This window comes from Microplitis mediator, chromosome 6 (assembly GCF_029852145.1).
Source record: "Microplitis mediator isolate UGA2020A chromosome 6, iyMicMedi2.1, whole genome shotgun sequence".
NCBI lineage: Eukaryota > Metazoa > Arthropoda > Insecta > Hymenoptera > Braconidae > Microplitis > Microplitis mediator.
Window position 1 is genome coordinate 18,734,782 of NC_079974.1, and position 24,910 is coordinate 18,759,691.

The 24,910-nt window shown below is 27.5% G+C and overlaps 2 protein-coding genes across 6 annotated transcripts; both read left to right on the plus strand.

Annotated features, from left to right (window-relative positions):
* Positions 1 to 2,176: 2,176 nt before the first annotated feature.
* LOC130670149 (beta-arrestin-2-like) lies at positions 2,177 to 10,011 on the plus strand. Of its 3 annotated transcripts, none has more exons than XM_057473368.1 (8): positions 2,177 to 2,335; positions 3,079 to 3,263; positions 4,400 to 4,766; positions 4,859 to 5,152; positions 6,111 to 6,254; positions 7,329 to 7,415; positions 7,511 to 7,669; positions 7,750 to 10,011. In XM_057473368.1, the coding sequence occupies exons 2-8, from the start codon at positions 3,131 to 3,133 to the stop codon at positions 7,826 to 7,828; spliced, it is 1,263 nt and encodes a 420-aa protein (XP_057329351.1). In that variant the 5' UTR covers positions 2,177 to 2,335; positions 3,079 to 3,130; the 3' UTR covers positions 7,829 to 10,011. The 3 variants fall into 3 exon arrangements, with proteins under 3 accessions (XP_057329351.1, XP_057329352.1, XP_057329353.1); XM_057473369.1 differs by having other exon boundaries at positions 7,523 to 7,669; XM_057473370.1 differs by lacking the exon at positions 7,750 to 10,011 and having other exon boundaries at positions 7,488 to 7,663.
* A 1,633-nt stretch (positions 10,012 to 11,644) lies between these two features.
* Positions 11,645 to 24,327, plus strand: LOC130670155 (serine protease inhibitor 88Ea-like). 3 transcript variants are annotated; one of them, XR_008990321.1, is made up of 7 exons: positions 11,645 to 12,130; positions 12,973 to 13,357; positions 13,460 to 13,816; positions 15,504 to 15,696; positions 15,771 to 15,912; positions 15,984 to 18,491; positions 19,852 to 20,022. XR_008990321.1 is itself a non-coding variant. In XM_057473380.1 (4 exons), exons 1-4 carry the CDS (start codon positions 18,480 to 18,482, stop codon positions 23,886 to 23,888), a joined length of 1,353 nt encoding a protein of 450 aa, XP_057329363.1. In that variant the 5' UTR covers positions 18,224 to 18,479; the 3' UTR covers positions 23,889 to 24,327. The 3 variants fall into 3 exon arrangements, 2 of the variants coding, with proteins under 2 accessions (XP_057329363.1, XP_057329362.1); XM_057473380.1 differs by lacking the exons at positions 11,645 to 12,130; positions 12,973 to 13,357; positions 13,460 to 13,816; ... (1 more) ...; positions 15,771 to 15,912; positions 19,852 to 20,022 and adding exons at positions 22,394 to 22,750; positions 22,835 to 23,204; positions 23,275 to 24,327 and having other exon boundaries at positions 18,224 to 18,491; XM_057473379.1 differs by lacking the exons at positions 11,645 to 12,130; positions 12,973 to 13,357; positions 13,460 to 13,816; ... (1 more) ...; positions 15,771 to 15,912; positions 15,984 to 18,491 and adding exons at positions 22,394 to 22,750; positions 22,835 to 23,204; positions 23,275 to 24,327 and having other exon boundaries at positions 19,881 to 20,038.
* Positions 24,328 to 24,910: the final 583 nt, after the last annotated feature.

A 24,910-nucleotide genomic window follows, 5' to 3' on the forward strand; every position in this document is an offset into this window, starting at 1 on the left:
CGAAAATGACCGGCCACCCCCAACTCCCCCTAAATTCGCCTTTAGACACAAATTTCATGAATTATTTTAATATTCGTTGCATGAAAAACGTTTCGATCTTCAGGTACATATTTTTCCCGCCTAATGATGAAGTAAGGTAAAAGCCCCTGTACCCGCTCACTTTTCATTGAAGTGAGATTAAATCACTCGATATAAATTAATAAATAAAATGAAAAACCATATTTTTTTTATAGTTATTTTTTGTAGTTTTAAGTATTAGAATAAAATTTAAGTTTGAAGAATAATGTTGATAATTAATTATTATTAATTTTTTAACTAAGGTCCTTAAATGTACCCATAGTCGCTCACTAAAAGTTGTGATGTAGCATTACTCGACCAACACATGGCCCTATAGTCGCTCAAAGACAATATCAATTAAACTATGATAAGTTTATTGATTTGGACAAATAGTTTATAAATTATACTACTTTATTCTTTCATAATATAAAATTTCATGAATTTTAAAAATATATTTAATAAGATATAGTTATCACAATTCTTAAAAAATTTGACGTCTAAATTTAATCTAACGAATGAACGTCAAAGTAAAAAATGCCCGGCTGAGCGCGATTTTGAAAAGTCATTTAATTTACATTCATAATCTATTATAAAATAATTTGATACATTATATTTTAATACATTTAGATTCACAAATAATTATTTATCAATAATAATATTTTTAGTCGTAATTTGTCTTTATAAAAATTATAAAAAATGCATTAAACAGTTAAAGTGAGCGACTAATGGTATTGAGCGGATATAGGGGCTTTTACCTTACAGAAATAAAAGTTAAAGACATTAAGGCTGGACCGTACTAAACGAATTTTTGAATTTTACTTTTCTTTTGATTTATTAATCAATTGTTATTACAGAAATTTTTATAGCTTCCGAAAAAATGTGAAAAACAAACTTTTTCGGAAGGTTTTGATCATTCTAGTGACGTAATTATTCAAAACGTAATTAGAAAAGTAAAATTCGAAAATTCGTTTAGTACTGCCCACCCTTAAATTATTAGACAGTGCCCCCCCCCCTTCCCTTTTAACACTTTTTAAAAATTTTCAATGACTCAACTGTCAGGTGTATCAAAATTTTATTAATTAATTAGAAAAAAATTAAATCATTAATTCATAAAAGGAAAACGCGATTGCAATTTCTCTGAGGTATAGATTTAAAAAAAAATTACTTACAGTTTTCAAGCATTGGGAGTCAAACAAAATTTAGTAAATTTTAGCCTACAGAATTTGAAAATTCGAAGTATAAAATTGACATGTAGATTTTACTAAAAGTTATTTAAAAAATTTTGTTAAACTCCTCATTGATATCAACTGTAAGTAATTTTTGTTAATTAATTGATAAAATTTTGATACGTCTGACAGTTGAGTCACTGAAAATTTTAAAAAGTGGGGGGAATGTCTGATAATGGTCTTAATTGTTTTTTAATAAAAAAATACATTTTTAAAAAAATTAGAGCAGAAGAACGTCAACTACCCAACAATTATCGTTATCATCTGCAATTAAATTCCATTGATTCACTTAATCATTTTCCCCATAATTCAATTCAATTAACCCACATTTTATTATTTCCTTAATAAATATTCTATTTAACCCCTTTTCTTATTCAATTAAATGAACCAATTAAATAAATAAGATCATTGTCATCAGCAGATAATTATTTTGTCAATAATTTCAAGGCCAAAAAAAATATTATAATTAAATGAGTGTGATTGTAGCAGCCAATTATCTATTTTTTAAATTTTCGAATAAATGCATATTTAAAAAACGCAAAATCCATACGCGCGTTTTTTTAAATTTCATTATTTCAATTTATTTATTTATTTCAAATTTATAAATTAGAAATTTGTCTCATGCCTGCTGCATTCAAACTCATTCTAATTAAATATAATTTGAATTTGAATGAACCTTTTTTAAATTATTTATTAGCAGAACTAGCGCGCCATTATTTAAATTGAATATAAAATTTTATTAATAAGTTTTATTAAAAATTAATTAATCGATTACCATTTTGTTTACATGACATGTTCATGCTTCATGCTTTAGCTTTAGCTTCGTCTTAAATAATCGTACAACATTCCTACACCCACACAGAATGTTGTTACTGCTGCCATCTCCAGTCGATTGCTGGACACGCACTGGACACACGTCTGGGTGCTCTTAGCCTTATCTTTATATATTTTATTCATTATTATCCTTTCAATAAATAAACATTTACTGCATCGCACCTACAACTGTCAAGTACTCAAGACTCATCTGGCCCTCAATTAATAATCAAATTGCCGTAAGTTAATTTTTAAAAAATAATTTACTGCTTAAAAATATTTATTGTTCACTAAAATATCTGCACTTAAATAAAAATTTATAATTCCATTCTAGAATCTAGATTTTTTAATTAGTTACCAATAATTAGGGACTTCGACTGGAGCGATATTGGAAAATAATTAATTTTCTTCCCGCCAATAATTCAATTAATAAATAAATGTAATTATAATTCTCCTGGAGTACAAAGTTGTTGTTTATTTAAATAATACGTCAGTTGAAAGAGGTATGATGGTAAAAAATATAAATAGAATCGCGGGTGTTTAAATTTATAAAAATTTTTTCATAAATTTATTTTTAAAAATTATTTTGTCGTGAGTATAAAACATTAAGTTAAATTGCGTACTTCCGCGCCTTTTTAGTTCACTTTATAAACATTACCTATATATATATTTTATATGTACATACATATATATGTTATGTTAGCAACATATTCAAAGTGACGATGCATGACGTTGGAGTAATTGAATTCCTACAGCAAAATGAGGCGCAAAAATCCCCTACTTCTTATTATATACGTCATTTTATAGTTTTGTATGTAGGTTTATTGTGTACATACATGTGTAACTGGTCTAGCTGTTGAAAAACTCATCAGCAGCAAAGTGTGATCCGTTTGATTTGAATAACGGGCAGTTATTTTTTTTTTATTGTTAACGTAAAAATTATTTTATCAGTTATTGGATATTTTATTTTTAAATTTTCCAGGAAGACGAGAGTAAGTCACTAGTGACAGTCGTAAGCAACAGGATATCTGGCGATGGATCCTGCAGATAGTGCCAGTAGACGGCAAGCAACTAGAGTATTCAAAAAATCTAGTCTTAATCGTAAAATAAAAGTTTACTTGGGCAAACGTGATTTTGTTGATCATATGACACACGTCGATCCTATTGGTGAGTTTAAATAATGGAAAACAAATTTAAAGCGCCTGAAATAATTTAATAAGAGGCTAGATAAATATAATAAATATTTATTTTATTAATATATTCAGTCTTCAGAGCTTATTTTATGCGAGATAAATATTTTAAACGCTTTGTATCAATACTTTGTTGTATTGTTTATTAAACCAGTGATTAATTAACCAATAGAGCATTAATCAATCTCCGGTTATCGCAATTCAGTTCTTTTAATTCATTAAACATTAGCAGGAAAACAAAAATAGTTATATTATTTATTTAAATAAATATTTAACGCTGACAAATAGAGTCCGTAGGATTTAATCCGGCAGTCTGAGCTTGAGCGATCGTTATGATCAATTATCAGCCAAAAAAAAAGATATTATAAGCATATTGTTTTTTAGCCGCTTGAATGATAATGAGCGGAAGAATTTTATCTTATATTGACCTAGGTCATTACAAACAGCTTAGTTGTATGAAGAAGATGAGACGTAGACTGTAAAAAATTTTTGGTGTAAAAATGGTCCCGAAGACTTTACCCGGTGTCCTCGGTGTAAATTGACGGTGTGAAATTTTTCCGGTGTGAAACATCAAGCGGTGTACTTTTAACACAGTGTGTTATTTTTCACATCGTTCGGTGTAATTAGTTCAAAATTCATACATTGTCCGGTCATATGATCTGTAGTTAAAAATACGACTATCGCAACTCAATTCTTTTAATTCATTAAAATATCAGCAGGAAACCAAAAATAAATATTTAACGGACAATTAGAGTCCGTAAGATTTAATCCTGTAGTCTGAGCTTGAGCGATCTTATGATTAATTGACAAATAAATTAAATAGTTTAAAAAATTAATTAAAAATACGCCGATAATTGTAGCAGTCATTTGGCTGTTCTCTGCTTTAAATTGAGATAATTATCAGCCAAAAAAAAAAGTTACATAATAAAGCTTATTGTTTTTTAGCCGCTCAAATAATAATGAACGTGAGAGTTTTGTCTTGCACTGAACAAGGTCATTACGGAGCTTAATTGTATCAATATGGCAAAGCGTTACGCAATTAAATGAGTGTCCAGCTCATTTATAACGATGTCTCGTAATCAATTAATATTAAATCCCTTGTTATGTTTACAGATGGTGTGGTTGTGATTGATACCGATCACGTAAAGGACCGTAAAGTCTTTGGACATGTATTGGCAGCTTTCAGATATGGAAGAGAAGATCTTGAGGTGCTTGGATTATCCAACAGGAAAGATCTTTATTTAGCAGCGGAACAAATTTATCCGGTCACTGGAAATCCGCGACAATTGACGCAGCTGCAAGAGAAATTGGTTAATAAATTAGGTAGCAATACGTATCCATTTTATTTTGAATTACCACCGCACTGTCCCGCCTCGGTGACACTGCAACCGGCTCCTGGTGATGAAGGCAAACCCTGTGGGATTGATTACGAGTTGAAAGTGTATGTTGCTGACTCACAGGATGACAAGCCACACGAAAAGTAATTTATTTTTTGATAGAATCCCTAGCGGATATTAAATTTATTATATTTTTGATGTGGTGATTTATTGGCGTGGTATTTTTTTTTTCTAGGGATATCGTAAGACTGGCTATCAGAAAAATAATGTATGCACCATCGCAGCAGGGCGAACAGCCGTCAGTGGAAGTCAGCAGGAGGTTTTTATTTTCCCCGAACAAACTCTATCTGGAAGTATCACTGGACAAAGAACTTTATCATCACGGTGAAAATATCGCGGTGAATGTTCACATAGCCAACAATAGCAACCGAACGGTCAAAAAAATAAACGTGTCAGTGAAACAGATTGCTGATATATGTGTGTTTGCAACAGCACACTACAAGTGCACGGTCGCTGAAACCGAGAGCGAGTGAGTATATTGAATTTTTTTTTTATAGGTTCTATTAAAACTTTAAACGGGAAAACTTTTAGTTCTCCACCTCGATACTGATAAAATAATCTAGAGTATTTTTATTTACTCGGTATGACTACATGATAGCGGGCGTTTTTATGCCGGTTAGATTATTTTTTTATTTTGTTATTAATATGCAGCGGATTTAATTGTTTGATAATGTACAGTATATTAAGTAATTTGTGATGTTAAGTTTAAAAATAAAAAATGAGGATGATGATAATACTGATAAAGTAGATGTAAAAAAATATATGTATTAAATGATTGCACCTGGCAGTATAGGAGTAGCGCCAGGATTCACCTTGAGCAAGGTATTCTCTCTAAAACCAACTCTTGCCGACAACAAGGACAAACGAGGTCTCGCCCTAGATGGGCAACTTAAGCACGAGGACACCAATCTCGCATCTAGTACCATGTGAGCGCTCGAGTATTGGCCAATAATCGAATAATACCGGGAGAGTGGAAACTCCAAACTGGCCGTTTCTCCTTTTATTCAATTATTCAACCCTCAATACTATTTTTGTTATCATTATTATTATTAACAATCTCTTTATTTACGACACAACACATTACCCAGTATAATTCGATTTTATTTACTGAATAATTTTATCACAAATAAAATTTAAAGTTTTTTGGGTAAAAAATAAAACTAAGCCGAGAAAAATGGGAATATAAATTTACAAAGTCTAGACTGGGTTTAACATAACTATAGATATACAGTAACTGGCTTTATATAACAAACTAGAACTGGATCCCACGGTTCATCGTAAAATTACCCTTGAATCTTCTCAAGATAATTGACCCTCTGATACCGTTGATTTGCCGTCTGCGTTTGACGACTTCTATTTATCCAATCGACAATCAATCATTATTACAGCTGAGTTACTTCTTCGATATTGACGATAATGATTTTCAGACAAGGGTGTACAGTCGGACCGGGTTTTACTCTGAGCAAAGTCTTCACTCTGACGCCGCTTCTTGCCAACAACAGACACAGATGGGCCCTAGCAGTCGACGGTCAACTGAAACACGAGGACACTAATTTAGCATCCAGCACACTGTAAGATCAGTTTAAAATCATTATCAATTTAAAAACTGTTGTTATAAAACTTGAAGCTGCAATTCTCTATGACTATATTTATACATCTTTATGTACTTACGCAATGCTCATTCGTGCAGGACAATCAGAGGTGCTGTCAACCCTCATGCACTGCTTTTAAATTTCTCGTCAATACCTCTGTCTATCAATCAATCTAAAAACCAGCTTTGCAATAAAATTTTATTTATTTGCAAGCTTAATAATTTTAAATAAGTGTTGCATTATTTATCGTATTGTTTAATTATTTAAACCTCGTGTTCGGGTAAATGATATATTTTATTGCAGTCAATCAAAAGGAAAATGTAATTAGGTATGCCGTATTCACGTGCTATTATTTTAGCACCTTTTTAGTTTTTCACTCATTTATTCATTTAATCAATTAATTAATTAATTAATTAATTACACTTTATAGAAACGCAATGATCCTCTGATTTATTAAATAAATTCCAATAGATACTCCAAAAAAGTAATTAAAATAGTCGAGGTATTTTTCCCAGCCGCTTTGAAGGCTGAAATGCCAAAGAGTAGACAGATAAAAATAAACAATAGAAAAATATTTAAAGATCTGGTGGATTTGAATAGTCGATAGAAAAAAAATAAAAACAGTCATGTAGATTTCAGTGAAATAGAGACATCTAATTGTTTATTTATTAACTTTAAAAAGTTGTTGACATTTAATGAATTAAATTGTAAATGTAATTCGTTGAGTTTTTAAATTCTCGCCTTTTTTATTAACATATCAAGCACTTTTATTATTTTTTAACTCAAAGCTGAATTATATGATGCTATTTATGGCTTGACACGTACAATTGCTTTGTTTTCTCACTTTATTATTTGCTTTACTGTCGCATCTATTTGTTATTATTATTATTTTTATTATTTTAATTACTCCTTAACATTATTTTTTTCCTCAAACTCTTTCATCGTCCACTAAAAAATGCACGGCATGCTTATTATCAGTGTAACAAGTAACTGCAAACAAATTTTATTATTTATAAACAAAAGTAAAGTAATATATGACTTGTATTTTTACAGTATCGTTGATAATTCGCAACGTGAAAATCTTGGAATCATCGTGCAGTACAAAGTTAAAGTTAAATTGTACCTCGGAGCATTGGGAGGGTGAGTCGCGATTAATTTAAATTTTAAAATAAATTTATTATTAAGTATACAATACAAAAAGATTGTAAATAGATTTATTATTGTTATCATTGCAGTTTGTTTTGTAGTGAAGTAAAGGCGGAATTGCCGTTTATTTTAATGCATCCAAAGCCCGAAGAAGAGACACCGGCACCTTCGACAGCCAAATCGAGTCCTACGAATCGTCCAGAGAATGGTGAAGTTACAAATGACACTAATCTCATTCAGTTGGATACGTAAGAACTATTTTAGTACTCGAATTTTTTTGTCAAGATACCGATTAGTTAATTTATTAATTAGTTATATTTATATCTAGCGATGACAATGCGGGGGACGACGACCTAGTATTTGAAGATTTCGCACGTCGACGTCTGAAAAATGAAACCGATACCTGATCATACAACGCTAATACTCAGGTAGAAAAACTAAAGATAGAAATGTCAATTTCTAGATTTTATGTTACTTGAGTAGGAACATTTACTAAATTAGTAGATTTTTTAATTATGAATAATAAAAACTATTTAATTAAACGAATGCATTGAAGCCTAGTTAACAAACATCGACAACAGAAAGCGCAAGAACAAGGAAGCTCTCTATGTCAGATGAATAGTTTTGTTTATTGTCAACCAACACGACTGATTTTTTTTTTAAAAACACTGGTAACGATCAATTACGCTTATTAACATATTCTTTTTCTGTACACACACAACGTGCAGTGACAACCAACAAAATAAATTGCTTTTTATTTTAAAGCTATCAAGCTACTGGCGCACATTACTCCATTGAGTTTATTACAAATCTCTTTATATATTTTATTTCTTGTACATTATGTAGATTATTTTTGTCCACTGACGTTCTTGTCATACGACAAGACACACAAATATTTAATTTATTTAAAGTTTAGGAAAGAAAAGTCGAGTTTTTTTTTTATTTTAATTATTTTTTACAAATTATTTAAATCCTATAATTATTTAAATGCGCGCGCACGTAAAACTTTTATTTTTTTTATCAAAGTAAATTAATCATTAGCATTTGGAATTGTTTAAGTATTTGAGGATGAAAAATAAACTTGTATTAAAGTAAAAGACCTAGTACCTGATCAGGGAACTAGTACTCGACCTCTCCATGCAATTGTATATATATATATATATATTTAGTAAAATTTAGTAAATATAGATATACAAATACATGAGTGATCGGGTACTAGTTCCCTGATCGGGTACTGGGTCTCTTACCTTATAAGATTTTTTTATTATTTGTCTTATAAAAAAAAAAATTTCTACCTCATATTTATTTTTGAATATTACTATGGTTCTAATCCATTAAATATTTTAAATTATTTAGCATAATGCTGCATTATTATTACAATGAGAATGCATTGAGTCTAAAAGTTTATATAAATATTTCTACTAATATTATAAATATATATAGATAATTATGAAAAAAGAGATTATCAACGCATTTGTTACATACATTAGTCATTTATGCTGTTAATCTACAACAGCACAAGTCCATTTTAAAAAATCATCGACTATTTATTAAAACTAAATTACTAATAACCATTAACTTTTTTGAATTCAAATAATCATTTATCTTCTTACGGCCTCTCAATTTATAGTTTTGTTAAAAAAATTAAATGAGATTTAAATTTTATTTTAAAAATAATTGAGATTATTAATAAAGGGCATATTTACAGCAACGAATGTTTATAAATATTTAATTTCTAGATAGAATTAAAATATGTTAATATTTCTCTATATATTTATTAATGAAATATGTGTTCATGTTTATTAATTTAAATAAAATAAATATATAAATTAATTAATTATCATAAAATATAATTAAAAAATAATTAAACGCTTCTTACTGACTAATGTAAATATGTAAAAGTTATATATATTTAATTTATGACTAACGAGTGTCAAATTAATTAATTAAAAAAGTTTCCCTTTTAAAACTATGTTACCTAATTAATACAAAAGAAATTTTAAGCCAAAAGTCTAATGAGATTATTTGTTTTTTTTAAATATTATTTAATATCAATTTGACTGAACCACCAAATTGTCTTCAAAATATTCAATGTAACTAAAAAAAAATTTACAAAAATTTCGACAACGATTTTATAAAAATTATGACAATTTATTGATTTGACATCACCAGGTTCTATTGACATCTTGCATTTAACATAAAACGTAAATTGTCAGTCCAGTAAATGCTAATAAATTTATCAGTAGTATACTAATTTCTCATTCTTATATTTATTGCTGTTGTTTATTTAAAAAAAAAATGACAGAGTGGATTGACAATTTCAGTTTTTAAATACAACTGCACTATTGTCTAAAATAAAGGCGCACATTTGGAATACACTTTTTACAAACTAATATATTATATAAAATATAAAATAATAAGTATTTATACATTTAAGTTATATTTTATTTTATGACGTTAATTAAATTTATAAAATGTATAAATATTATTTTATTTATTATTAATAAATATGTGTAAAAAATATATATATATATGTATAAATTATGTATTCTTATATTATATAATAATTTAATAAATACATTACACTAAATTATTATTTTTTTTTTCAATATTTAAATTTATCTCAATACTTTTTTTTTATAAAAAAAAAAAATGAACTTTAAATGTCTGCCATTTTAAATTTGATTTTAAATGATAATGAAGTTAGCCGAGGTCTGATAATTTTTGGATTTTTTTTTAAAACTCTAAATTATTAAAAAAAAATATTTGAAAAATATGCACCTGTAGATATTTAAATTTTCTACATGTGCATATTTTTAGTCTTTGTTTTTTAAAAGTAAATCATTGAAAATTATTAATTGTCTGTCAACTTCAGGATCATCAATTTTTATTGTTTTAAAATTTATGAGTGCAAATGTAGCAGACATCAGACAAATTTAAAATTATAAATAAATAGAATAAACAATTTTAAAAAAACATTTATAAAAAATGGACTTGTTAATTTCAAAATTTTTTAAATGCACATTTTTTTTAAATTTAATTTAATTAATTATTTACTCTATTTATTAATAATTTTAAAGTTGTCTGTCTGCTACATTCACACTCATTAAAATTTACTTGATAAATTATTAAATAATAAATATAAATTTTGATACTGTGGCCGACATTTAAATAATCTATTTTATTAAGAGAATAAGGATAATTTTGTTCCCGCCATATCTATATGATAGAATTAGTTAATGTTATTGAAATTGATATCATTAGATAGGTCTTGACTTGAATTTTTGCCTTTTCATACTTTAAACTCTTTTTAATTGCCAAGTATTGAGAGAAATAGATTTATCTATATCATTCGAAGTATATTTAAATTACGCGGGAAAAAAGACGATCGTATTTATTTTCTTTAAATAAATTAATACTTCAATTATTTTGTCACTAAATATGACTGAATGTCACTGAATATATAGCTAAATTATTTATATCGCGTTACTTATTCCAAAATGACAGATTTTTATGCTCCCTTTTGGTTGACAATTCATTCATTGACACAAAAAATCTTTACTCGCCTAAAGAAAATTTTTACTTATCCCAATAAATTTTTTGCATTGTGAATTGAAAACAAAAATTTATTTAGAACTAGAAAAAATTAGTTGGTGCAAGGAATTATTTCTTGACCAAAAAAATCTTTTCTCGCTCCTAATCAATTTTTGTATTTAATTGATAATGCATAAAATTTCTTGGTGCAAATTAAAATTTTTTGCAGCAAAAAATCCTTTTTTTTCTGCGTATTTTATAAATTTAGTAATGATATTTTGGCAGTCACGTAGTTGCTCATTTATTTTATTTAAATAAAAAAATAAAAAAGTTGGAAATTGCGCCTAAAAAATTTGAAAAAAAAATATTTATGCGCGTTCTAAAAATTTTATTCTTACTACTGACTTGTTTACAAAAATTTAAAAATCTGATGTCTGCTACTTTCAGTATCATAAAATATATCATAAACTATAAGTTTATTAAAAAAAAATTATGAAAAAAAATTTTTTATCATAAGTACTGATATATATTATGATTGCTGTTATAAAAAATGTATTATATTTATGTTTATTTAATTAAAAAAAAAATAATTACCTTTTAAAATAAGAACTAGAATCCCAGATGGCATTGCAAACTATTAACTACAATAACTGATAAGAATATATATACTCACTCGGAACATGAGTTTTTTATCATTACATTAAGAATTTTCAGTCTATCACGTTCCTTTCTTCAGCTGACAGTATCACGTGTACAGTTAAAAAAACTTAAGTATTTTTGCAATCAAAATTATTCATCAATACTTATATTATTATTCATTTATTTATTTTCATATATTTAAATTAACCTCATTATTACGTAAATGTTTGCCGGAAAAAGTGTTGGTTTAAATTTTCGATACTTGAATAAAATAAAAAAGGGCATATTATTATTAATAAAATAACAAATTCATCAATGAAAATGTTTATGACAGTTGATAAATAATTGATATTTATATAAATAAATAATTGGACTATTACTTAGTAATAATAATTTAAGTAAATGATATTAAAATGAATTGGATAAGAATTTCACAAATTTTATGTGTTTTTGGTTTTGTAAAAGAATTTCGTCCAAATGAACCATTCATATTTGAATATTTAACTCACCCGCCAAAAAATTTTACAAGTGTACAAGTAAGTTTATTAATTAATAATAATAATTTTTTAATTAAATTTAATAAATTTATCAATTAAATGTTTTGTAGCAGACAATTGACCGCTTTTTTTTTTAAATTAATTTCATATGAATTAAAATAAATTTGAAAATTATAAGATGAGTTTTTGAAAATCTCTATAATTATTTATAAATTTTAAAAAATTGTCAGGTGTCTGCTATCTCTATTTAAATATTTTGATTTAATTTCGTAAAAACACAAAATTTTTCAATAAATTTTATTTAATTTCTATAAGAATTAATTATAAGGTACGAAACTCAGTACCCGATCAGGGAACTAGTACCCGATCACTCGTATATTTGTATATCTATGTTTACTAAATTTTATTCAATATAATTACACAAATACATGGAGTGATCAGGTACTAGTTCCTTGATCGGGTACTAGTTTCTAATCTGGTACTTATTTTTCTGATCGGGTACCAATTCCTTGATCGATTATTAGTCCCCTGATCGGGTACTAAGTCTCTTATCTTAATTTCATTATTTTTTATAAAGTTGAATCATAACTCATAAAGTAAGAGACCCAGTACCCGATCAGGGAGCTAGTACCCGATCAAGAAACTAATGTTCGATCAATGAATTAGTACCCCATCAGAAAATTAAAACACGATCAGGGAATTAATACACGATCAGGAAACTAGCATCCGAACAGGGACCTAGTACCCGATCACTCATGTATTTTTATATCTAAAGTTCACTAAATATAGATATATAAATACATGAGTGATTAAGTCTACATTTTCACCTTAAATAAGATTTTAAATTTTTATTATAAACTAAAAACTTTTTTTTCCTTCAGGTAACAGAAGAAGTTTATCCAATCGCAACTTACAGCAATTTTGCGACTCTAATAATCGTATTTTTATTAACCGATTTCCTGAGATACAAACCAGTGATAATATTATGTGGCCTGTCAGGAATAATAACATTCACTGGTCTAATATTAGGCAGATCAATAGCAGCATTGCAATTTGTTGAATTTTTTTACGGATTCTACATATCAGCAGAAGTTGCATACTACACATATATTTATGCTAAAGTCGATAAACAACATTATCAATCTGTTTCCAGTTACACTAGATCAGCTCTATTATTTGGTAGATTCATTACTGGTGTCGTAGCTCAATTGATAGTAGCGTTCAAGTGGCTGGATTATCATCAACTTAACTACCTCACTCTCGCTGGTAAAAAAAAATTAAATTAAACGAAAAATCTCCAATTCATCACAGTTTTTATATAAATTATAATTATTAGATCTCATATAATTTTTAATTATTTTATTACAGGCCAAGTACTTGCAACAATTTGGTCATTATTTTTGCCATCAGTTGGCCAGTCGGTTTATTTCCATCGTAAAGAACTTAATGAACCTGAGGGACCATCGACTCAAGTAATAACTGAAGAAAAAAAATATAAAAGTTTATCTTTGTATAAAAAAGTACAAAGGGCTTATTATTTATTGTGGAAAGATTTTGTAAAGGCATTTACAAATTTGTACATAATTAAATGGTCATTTTGGTGGGCTGCTGCTAGCTGCGGTTATTTACAAGTACTGTCATACGCGCAGCCTATTTGGCAAACTTCTGTCAAAGAAAATGAAACGATTTATAACGGAGCTGTTGAAGCTCTTTATACAATTATTGGTAAACCTTTATTGTACTTTTGTTTATTAATTCGTGTCTAATTACAATAACATCTGGTTATAATTAATTGTAACATGAGTCAGTTTTTTATATACAAATATTTTAAAGATAAACAGAAATATAATCTCGTATGAATGTAATCACATTAATTTCTGACGAGTCTCTTGTATACATTTTTTTATCAAGTAGATTAATTATTTAAAAAAATAATTTAGATATTAGATTACCAAAATTACTGCCGTGGATTAAAATTGTATCAAGATGGTAAAATATTTATTGATAAGCTTCAAGTATTTATATAAATATTTTTTATCAAAAATTTCATCGTAAGAAAAAAACTACAGGATTTTTGAGGACTGGTTCATTTTTAAACTTTTGCTAGTGTTCAGATCTAATATATATTTAATTAATAAATTATTTGAAAGTAGATAATCAGTGATTTTCTATGAGTGTGAATGTAACTGACGAGTGAGAATTTAAAAAATTTTCGAATAAATAAATAAAAATAAAATGTAAGTAGGGTAAAAATAAAAAAAAAATGCGTACTTAGATAAATTAAAAATCAGTATGCGTTTTTTTTTAAATTTCGTTACTTTAATTTATTTATTTAAAATTTATAAAATGTCTTATGTCTGATACATTCACACTCATCATTTTTTTACTGATTATTTTAAATCAGTTAAATTATTATTTCAATAGAAAGTCAAAGGCAACTACTGGTACTTTTTTGAAAATTTACTGATTTTTATTTTGACAGTCCCCTTTAAGTAAAAAAAATTAAGGATTTTTTTTTATCTTAAATTAAATGACAGTAGAAAGTTAATAATTTTATTCGATCACAATAATCCTCGACAAATAATAAATATTTTTTAATTAAATTCCATGACATTGTAAAAATATTAACAAAAATACTAAAGCAAGTAAAATATAAAAAAAAATCTGAAAACCGCCTGACCCTGCGGGCCAGCCTCAAAACTTCCCGCTGTTTTCGATCTCCGGGAGCTCGGAAACATTATTACTTGTAAATTTTTTAACTCTTCGAGCTCAGAAATTTGTAAGGCCGGTAAAACATACCTTCACTAAAAAATTATAATTTTTTTCCGACGATATCTTTGGAGCGAATGAACCGATTTGAACGTTCTTGGTGACGATCGAAAGGGATCAACAAGACTTAAAACTGATTAAATTTTGAGGCGAATCGGGCAAGTGGTTTATAAGTTGTACGCAAAAAACCAAAAACAAAAAAATTTTTTAATTTTTATTCTTCGTGTAACTCGTAAACTACATGACCGATCTACCCTAAAATCTATTCAATTCTAAGTTTTGGTGAGCCCTTTCGATTGCCACCAAGTACGTGAGAATTGGTTGATTCGTTCTAAAGATATCGTCGGACAAAAAAAGTTTACACACACACACACACACACACACACACACACACACACACACACACACACACACACACACACACACACACACACACACACACACACACACACACGGACGTCCATTCGGGAATAGTCAGAATAGCTTCCTAGGATTTCAAAACGTCTACATCTGATGAAAACTCGATTTTCGAAAATCGGACCGAAACCAATAACTTCCCTTTTTTTGAAAATTTGCAATTTTCTTAGCGGGAAGTTAAAAATTTTTTTATTTCCGTATTTAAATTTATTTTATTTATTTTAAGGTGGGATAGCAGTTTATGGAGTCGGAAAATTGAAACTCAACTGGTCAGCTCTCGGGGATATTATTTTATGTGTATTTTCAATAATAATGGCCATATTTTTATTCATAACATCATGGAGTTACAACATTATATTGCAATACGCGGTTTATATCGCTTTTGGTGTCGTCTATCACTCTCTCGTCACCGTTGCTAGGTTTTATTTATTTCCACTTAGAAAAATTACCTGATAAAAAAAATGACTAATATAAAAATTTAAAATTCTTTCAGCTTCGAAGTAGCGAGCAGGATATCTGAAGATAGTTTTGGTCTTGTCTTCGGTATTAATGTTTTTCTAGGACTGGCATTTCAAAGTTTGCTAACGTATATTGTTACTAGTGGAAAAGTTTTAAAACTGGACATTAGAACTCAGGTAAAATATTTATAATTAATTATTATTGAATAATATTTTGTAATTATTGTTATTAATTTTTTTTATTACAGTTTGCTGTTTATGCCGGATATTTTGCAGTACTCGGTTCAATATTTATGTTAATTTCAGTATTGACTACAATAAAATTATGCAAAAAAAGAAAAAAATTAGTATTGTGCGCTGAAAATAAAAATAACAGTCTTGTCACCGATTGATGCAATGTCGCAATTACGCGACCAATAACCGCGAAATTGCTATAGCGTGAAAATAATTATGCGAACAAGTAATAAAATAGTTAATATCCGTTTTTATTTTTATTTATTTTCTAGAAAAATATCAAAGGTTTTAAAAAGAACAATAACTTTTTTCTAACAACCATTATTGTGATACTTAGATAAAAATTTCATACTTAGAAAATACAATTTGTGTAGAGGTACCGTTTGTGGCCACTGCTCCATTTTTGGACATTAAATACTTTATTTTAATTAATGAAAAAGTGTAAAGTAAAATTTCCATTTTAATAGCAGGATAAAAAGATCTAAAAAAATTTAAAAAATTAATTATGCTATTGCGTCTTTTTACAAATTATGTTATTTAAAATTTTCGTGTCCCAAACTGACCCTGTGATGGCCAAAAACGGTACCTTTACCCTATCAATTATTAAAATTTATAATAGTAAATACTTTGAATGCAACTTCTTACAGGAGTTTAAAATTTTAACTATATATGTATATTAGGATGGTCGTTAAAAATTAAATTTTCGCAGGCGCTCAATAAAAAGCTTCTTTTTAGTGAAAATATACATGGGGAATTTGGTTTTTTCTTTTCAAGTAAAAAGAACACGTGCCGCAGGACGATTAAAGTTCATTTTCCGATATAATCGCGGTTTTTTTTAAATATCTCAAGAAATATGCAGATTAAAGGAAAAAATCATAGAAACAATTTTGTAGGAAATTAAATTCTTGACAAAAAAGGTCATGCTCATTTTTTTTATAAAATGTGTATTTATGAAGATATATCAAAAAAACTTTTTTTAGATCTGATGAATTGAAAGTTTTAAGGATTACAAATTTTGGAAATTACTTTTTTCCGAGTATATAGAAACTATAACCAGCATTAAGGATTGATATGTTACGAGTTACGAAGTTGTCTAATTTAAGAAAAAACGTTATTTTAAACATTCGTAATCCTTAAAATGCTCAATTGATAAGATCTAAAAAAGTTTTTTTTAAATATCTTCGTAAATACACATTTTATAAAAAAAATGAAAATGACCTTTTTTGTCAAGAATTTAATTTCCTACAAAATTGTTTTTATAATTTTTTCCTTTAATCTGCATATTTCATGAGATATTTAAAAAAAACCGCGATTGTATCGAAAAATGAACTTTGATCGTCCTGCGGTACGTTTTTACTAAAAAGAAGCTTTTTATGGGGCGCCTGAGAAAATTTAATTTTTAACGATCATCCTAATATATATATATATATATATATATATACTTCCAAACAGGGTTTAAAAATAATTTTTATCTAGAAAATAATTTCAAGTATTTAAATAATTTTTATAGACTTTTATATAGATCGTAACAGTATTTTTTATAAATAAATAAATAAACTGTAAAAAAAATGTGTACATATATATACGTAGATACATATTTATTTAGTGAGTACATTAACTTTCGACACGTGGAATAACCCACGCGAAATTCAAAAGATAATTTTTTATTTTATTTATTTACGTATGAGAAAACCTTGACTGTAAAAGTCAAGTGCCTGAAATAAAATGACCATTTGATTTTCGAGTGGGAAAATCCCGTAGTATTTAAATTATTTATCACAAATATTATTTATTATTTACTTTTATCAAATATATTATTATTATTATTATTAATTACTTCCATTATATTATGACTGACGTATTGTTTTAAATAAAAGAATAAAAAAAACATAAAATATTGAAGAGAAAAAAAAATATAAGGAAATAATAAATAAATCTAGTCGGTCACGGATAGAGATTAAATAATGATACATAATTTCATTGGGATTTTCCCTTGTCTCGAGTCTGAGATGAGATAAGATGAGATGAAATGAATGATGATGATAATGATGTTAATATGGTACGAGAGTAACACACTTACGAATATCGTAAAAGTGTTAAAACAACTACTAAGTAAATGTATGGGTGAATACTCTGGACATAAATTTACTAGTAGAATGAGTCGCTTATTCATTTAAATACATACATATATACATACATACATATATTATACGTATATATAATAATATAAAAAGACGATACAAACTACACATGGTGAATACTCAGCATATAAAGCTGCGCGCAACAACATATTCTTCGGCAGTTAACTTTGTACATTGAATTGAAAAACAACGCGGATTTTATTATTTATTTTTTCTTATCGTGCTAATATTTATTATTATAGACTACATTCTACATACTATTGATTTTAATTACAATTGTAACTGTGTACAGATTAAATTTATTTATTGTGACGGTTTTTTTTATAGTGACTAATTAAAGTGATTCATTTGTTTGATAAAAAAAAAAACATGAAGCTTGAGGTATTTATGATTATTAATAATAAATAATATATATGCAATTACAATTGATTTGAATATTTAATATTTTCAATGGCCTTGTACTTAGCGACCTTTGATTTATCAACGCGAGTTAAATCTTCATGTCAATTGATATATTTATGAGTGAATTTATTTATTACTTGACTTTTTATCTGTCGCTTATCATTCATTCAATTTATGATAAATTTTATTTAAATGTTTAAATAAATTTTGTAGTATTGTTAAGTTTTTTTTTTTTTAAATTGACGTTTTAATTTAATGTTGGAAATGAGTTATCGTGATCAGTCGTAATTCTAACTGGGAATTCCCGTCATTCAATTTGAAATCACGTGACTGATTTTTAAATTGCGCGGACGTAATGTAAATATTTAGTATATGATATTTTTTTTTTTATTAATAGATAAATAATATGTATAATAAATATATGAGTGTGAGCCCTGATTAAACAACTGAATTTGATCGAATTAAACAGAATAAAATTTTTAATTCTATTTAATTCAGATAAATTCTGTTAATTCGGTACCTAACTTAAAAATGAATTCTGTCTAATTCGGCAGGAAAACCAGAATTTGTCCAAATTAAAACGAATTCAAATAATTCTATTCGGTTTAATTCTGATTAATTCTCCAATTTCTGGTTCTGAATCCGAATGAAACTGAATTAAAACGAATTTGAAATTGTTAAATTGGTTTTATTCTGTTTAATTCAAATTCAAATTTTCAATTCAGTTGAATTCTGTTTTGCAGAATTCGACAGAATATAACAGAATTAAAATTTTTAATTCGGTCGAATTTATTTGTTTAAACAGGGAGTAGATGCAAATTGTCAATTTAAAAAATTTTGAAATAAGTGAATTAAATTTAAATTTTTTAAAATTAAAAAAATACACTTTTGTAGAATTTGAAAATCAGTATGTACATTTTTTCTTTTTATATTTTTAATTGTTTAATTCGTTTATTTGTAATTCAAAATAAATATCAGTATAAAATTTATTTTGCGGGAAAAAATCCAACCAAGTTCAGTTTGAATTAAATTTGAAAAATTTACATGTAAAAAAAAATGTAAATTATTTACCGGATGTACTTAAATTATTCTTAGATATCAAGTACCGAATATTGAAGATTAAATTTAAAAAAAAGTTTAAGCTGAAATTCTCGGGTAGTTGACTCATCGGTCAACGATAAATAAATTATACATACGGATGTTTTTTTATTTACCTTTTATGTACGTGAGAATTTTAAAAAATTATTGTTATTATATCGGTATGTATTTACAAAAAAAAATATATATATAAATATATACTTACATACGTATTTTATAAAATGTTGTATTGAAATTGAAGGGGAAAGAAAGAAAAGTGGGAGATGGTAAAACCAGACGATGAGATTTCTCCGGCATTTGTTCAGTTTGACTTTGCCATTGGCCAAATACACTCTTATTTTTGCTCAAGACCATTAGATTTATATATTTTATATAACAATATACTTATTATTCATACATAAATTTATTTATCGATGGCTAAATCACGAGTAAGTATCAAACTCCACTTTACCCATTCATTTTTTCAATTCAATACTTTATTTAAAAAAAAAAATGTTAAATTTTAGGTCAATTTATAAAAAAAATATATAATAAAATACTTCCTGTTTCGTTAGACATGAAAAATATTAAGCGTAATTTAAATTTCATGTTTTCCGTAACTTGTTTTCATTATCACTGACCACTAGAGCGTTAATTTTTATCGTAAATATAAATTTATATAAAAGAAAAAAAAATAATGAATTCAAAATTACAACTAATTAGTAGTTTTTATGGAAATTATCAACACGCAATCAATTAATTATCTATTATATTTACTAGGACAAAAAAAAGTAAATACTGTAAATACCGATTTCAAGGTGAATAAATTTGGGATAAACGTCATCCCGGATCTATTATATTATAAATATATAAATTTAAAAAACCCGGTATTGCTTTCACTTTTTTACACCATTTATTTTATCGTTACTTTCTCCCGGTCATCTGACTATCATATCATAATTATTATTTTTATCGCCATCAAACGTTTATCTTTATTTGTTTATCTGACTCATAAATATATATAACAAAAACGAACGGCAATAAAAATAAAAACAATCAGGAAGAAATAAAACCATCAAAAGTTTCAAAGACTATCGTTTAAAAAACTTGACCCAATTGGGCCTTAAAAAAATACCGGGAAAAAAAGAGAGCAGTAGATTTCGAAATAAATGGTCGGCCGTGGGTGATGTTCTCAATTCGAGTTCTATGCATGTCCGAATTATATGTCGCTTTCTCCACATATTAACCATTCGAGAAAGCCTTTTTTTTATTTTTATTCTTATTTTTTACCGTCTGGTGTCTGATCTGACCATAAATTTTTTTTATTATTTGTTTGTTTGATTAACGCTGAGCTCAAAAAACCAGTCTTAGATATTTTTAGAAATGACCAAATTGAATGATAAAAAAACAACTCGGCTTTTAAATATTTTTATTATCTAATTTATCTATTGCAAAAGCTTGAATGAATACTGTAGGCAAGAATATTAATAAGGCATGGCCGAGGAGACACCATAATAAGACTTGAGACAGACCGTAGACCTTGGCTGTGTCCATATTACCATTTTTAAATAATTCAAAATAAATTTTTATATAAAGTTTTCTGAATTTTTCCTCAACTATAGATCGCGTTACTATTTCCAAAAGGACAGAATTTTTTTTCCATCGCCGATCGTTTTGCAGACTTATGTCAAAGCTAGAAATTAAGAAAAAATTTGAAAGAAAAATTCACACTGTTGGCTTTCAAATTTTTTTTTCAATTTTTAGATTCAAAGTAAATCTGCAAATCGAATGGTAATGGAAAAAAAGTTATAAGCCCTTGTGATTTTAGGAAGATCCCTAAAGCCTAGAAGTTGTATAAAATTATGTCCGTTTGGAATTTGTAATGCGATATGAGTACACTGAGAGAAAAAAGTGTATATTTCCAAGTAAAATTTCTTGATTTAAGTATTATTTTACTTAAATAGTGCCAAGTAAATATTTTCTTAATTTTAGTAAATATTTTCTTGATTTTAGTAAAAATGCATTGTCTGTAGAAATTTATGAGTAGATTCAAACAATTGTTATAAAGATAAGAAATATTATACTTCGATGTAGTAAATTTTTTCTTGTTTTCAGTATTATGAGTTAAGTAAACATGGTTACTTGAATTTACTTTTTTTTTCTCTCAGTGTATTAATTTATGAAAACAACAATAGAGCTTTAGCAAAAATTACCAATTGCTATCATAGATAATAATAGCTTACAAGGTTTTGAAAATAAATTATTTGATTTGCTTTTGAATCTTGAAACTGAAAAAAAAATGGTAGATAGTGAGCTGAGTAATCACGTAACTATAGCCTAAGATATCTTGTATATTTACAATGTTAGAAGTAGTTAGACTATGGTATTTTTTGTTTCCTATTTTTATTAGTTATTGTAATATTTATTTCTTCATTCAAAATGTTACTGGTAAACAAATATCGCGCCACTAATTTCTCAAAGACATAATTTTACATGCCTTGTTGGCTTTATTGCCTAAAACCAAAAGGGCGCGTAAAAAAATGTCTTTTTGAAATCAGAATATACTCAGAAAAAAAGTAATTTTTGGCGCGAGAAATTTTTTCTCATGAAAATTCGTTTGTGCCTCAAGAAAATTTTTTTTTTCTAATCATAATTCAAAAAATTTCTTAGGAAGTAGAAATTTTCTTGAAGCAAGTAAAGATTTATTGCGTCAATAAATATTTTTTTTATGTATGACGTCATTCGGCCTACTTGCCTTGGGACTGAGAATTAAAATAAAATAAATAAATAATATTATTTTACAGGGATTATTTACGTTGCTCTTGACTATTGGGCTGTCACAAAGTATTTCAGGCCAATGTTTAACGGGGAATGACAATCCGGCAATCAGTAATCAGAATGCAAACAAATTGCTGATAAATGGAAAACTTAATTTTACACTGGAGGCTTTGAAACAAGCGGCATTATTAGAATCTAAAGACAACCTTTTCTTTAGTCCTCATAGTCTGCATGAAGCACTCGTTCTTGCTTACTTTGGTGCACGTGGTACGACAGAGGAATCACTAAAAAAGGCATTGAGAATTCCTGACTCATTATCTAAAGTTGACGTCCAAAGGTCTTATGCTTTAGAAAAATCTCTCAAAGAATTTGCTGCTCTATCGGTAATTAAAATAAACAATTTAATTAACTTATCAATTAATTAATTAATCAATAACTTAATGAATAAATAATAAATTAACTTACAGGGAAATGTATCAACAAGTTACGAATTCAAAACAGCGAATCGTTTATGGATAAGTGACAGTAAAAAAATCCGTGACTGTATGCTGAGTCTCTTCTCAGATGAATTAGAAAAAGTTGACTTCCGTTCAAACCCCGGCGAAGTTCGTAATCGCATAAATGGATGGGTCAGCAACGTCACTAAGGGACATATTCAGGATCTTTTGTCACCGGATGCCATTGACGAGACAACGGATCTTGTGCTGACGAACGCGGTCTATTTCAAAGGCTTATGGGGACGTCGTTTTGATGCCGCGAATAATAAAAAAGACATTTTCTATGGATCTAAAAATTCAATAGTCACTTACATGACTCAAAAATCGACATTTAATTACAGTAAGTTATTAATAAAAAAATTAATTAATTAACAAATCGATTAATTGTCTAATAATTTTGAATATTCCAGTGGTATCTGAAGAATTGGGCGCTCATGTTATTGAATTACCGTACAAAGGCGATGAAATATCGATGTACATTTTCTTGCCTCCATTTGTAACAACTAAAGCACGTCGTGGGTTCAGACAAGTACCTGGTGAAACTGTTGGAATAAATAGAGACGGTATCCAACAGCTTATAGAAAGAATGACTAGCACTGATCGTGGTATCGAAGAGTTACATGAAATTTTGGACCGTGGAATGCTTGAACGTGAAGTTGAATTGTCATTGCCACGATTCAGTGTCGAAAAAGAATTACCTGTGTCATCATTGCTGCGTTCTTTGGGTGCTGAAGAACTCATGGAACCGGGGAGAGCCGATCTACGTGGATTTTTGGAAAATACTGAGGACAATTTACATCTTGGCGATGCTGTACATCGGGCTAAAATAGAAGTAAATGAAGAAGGAACTACTGCTGCCGGTGCTACGGCAATATTCACTTTCCGTTCAAGTAGACCAACTGAACCCGCGGTTTTTAACGCTAATCATCCCTTCGTCTACCTCATTTATGAAAAACCTAGTCAGTCAATTATATTCACTGGTATTTATCGCACACCTACGTCACCTGCTGAAACAACAAATTAAACAATTAAAATTTAAAATCAAATTATTTTATTAATTAAAAATTAACAATTGACTTCTAGACTTTAAATAAATAATAATTATTATTATTTTTATAATTAAATATGACAAAAATTAAATGCCAGTACGGAAACAAAAAATAATCAAGTTGAAGACTTGTTATTTATTTTTAAAAAAGGACTTGATTATTTTACTTAAAAAAAATAATAAATTTTATTTATTCATTGAATAAATAATTAAAATTAAATGATAATTTTATTTAACTTAATTACTGTTTCTACTCATGTTTTGTATAAATAATTGATTAATTTGTAATTAATCGATCTATTGGAATACGATTATTCTACATGTATGACGCACTAAACGACTTTGTCGTTTATAGGTTTATTTATAAGATGTCTCACACTACTTAATAATAAAAAATACAATATTTATTTTTTAATACTGAATTCATTATTTTTTTTTTCAAAAATACCGCAATGTTTTTATTACTTTACTAGTTAGTAAATCAAACTGTCGGGCTGATAATTTTTCTGATGGATTGACAGATCGTCGGACAAAAATATTAAGTGAGTTTGTCAGAAGTATTTAAATGTGTCATTAGACAGAAATATTGGTAACTATTATTAATAAATATACTAATTGTAGGGAGGCCTGTATAACATCCGGCAAGTATTAGGAAAATTTATTATTACTATTAGTATTATTTATTATTACAGAGAAAGAAGAAATTTTCGGCGTAAGAAATATTTTACACTGAATTGAAAAAAAAAATTTTCTTAAGACTGGAAAATTTTTTCTCACCTCAAGAAAATTTTAGTTTTTAATTTATAATGCAAAAATTTTCTTGGGTAAAATAAAAATTTTTTTCTGTGCACGGAAAAAAATAAATAGTAAATGCAACATGATAAAATCATGTTGCATCCACATGATTTGTCATGTTTCGGCTACATAATAATCATGTTGCGGTAACATGAGAAAATCATGTGGCAGTAACATGATTTGTCATGTTTCGGCTACATGAT

Bases quoted from the DNA above. Each gene is read 5' to 3' on its own strand.
- LOC130670149 (XM_057473368.1), top strand. From the start codon at position 3,131: ATGGATCCTGCAGATAGTGCCAGTAGACGGCAAGCAACTAGAGTATTC. The intron at 3,264-4,399 runs GTGAGTTTAAAT...TTATGTTTACAG, and splicing joins GACACACGTCGATCCTATTG to ATGGTGTGGTTGTGATTGAT. The intron at 5,153-6,110 runs GTGAGTATATTG...AATGATTTTCAG, and splicing joins GTCGCTGAAACCGAGAGCGA to ACAAGGGTGTACAGTCGGAC.
- LOC130670155 (XM_057473379.1), top strand. The intron at 22,751-22,834 runs GTAATTAAAATA...ATTAACTTACAG, and splicing joins AAGAATTTGCTGCTCTATCG to GGAAATGTATCAACAAGTTA. The intron at 23,205-23,274 runs GTAAGTTATTAA...TGAATATTCCAG, and splicing joins AAAATCGACATTTAATTACA to TGGTATCTGAAGAATTGGGC.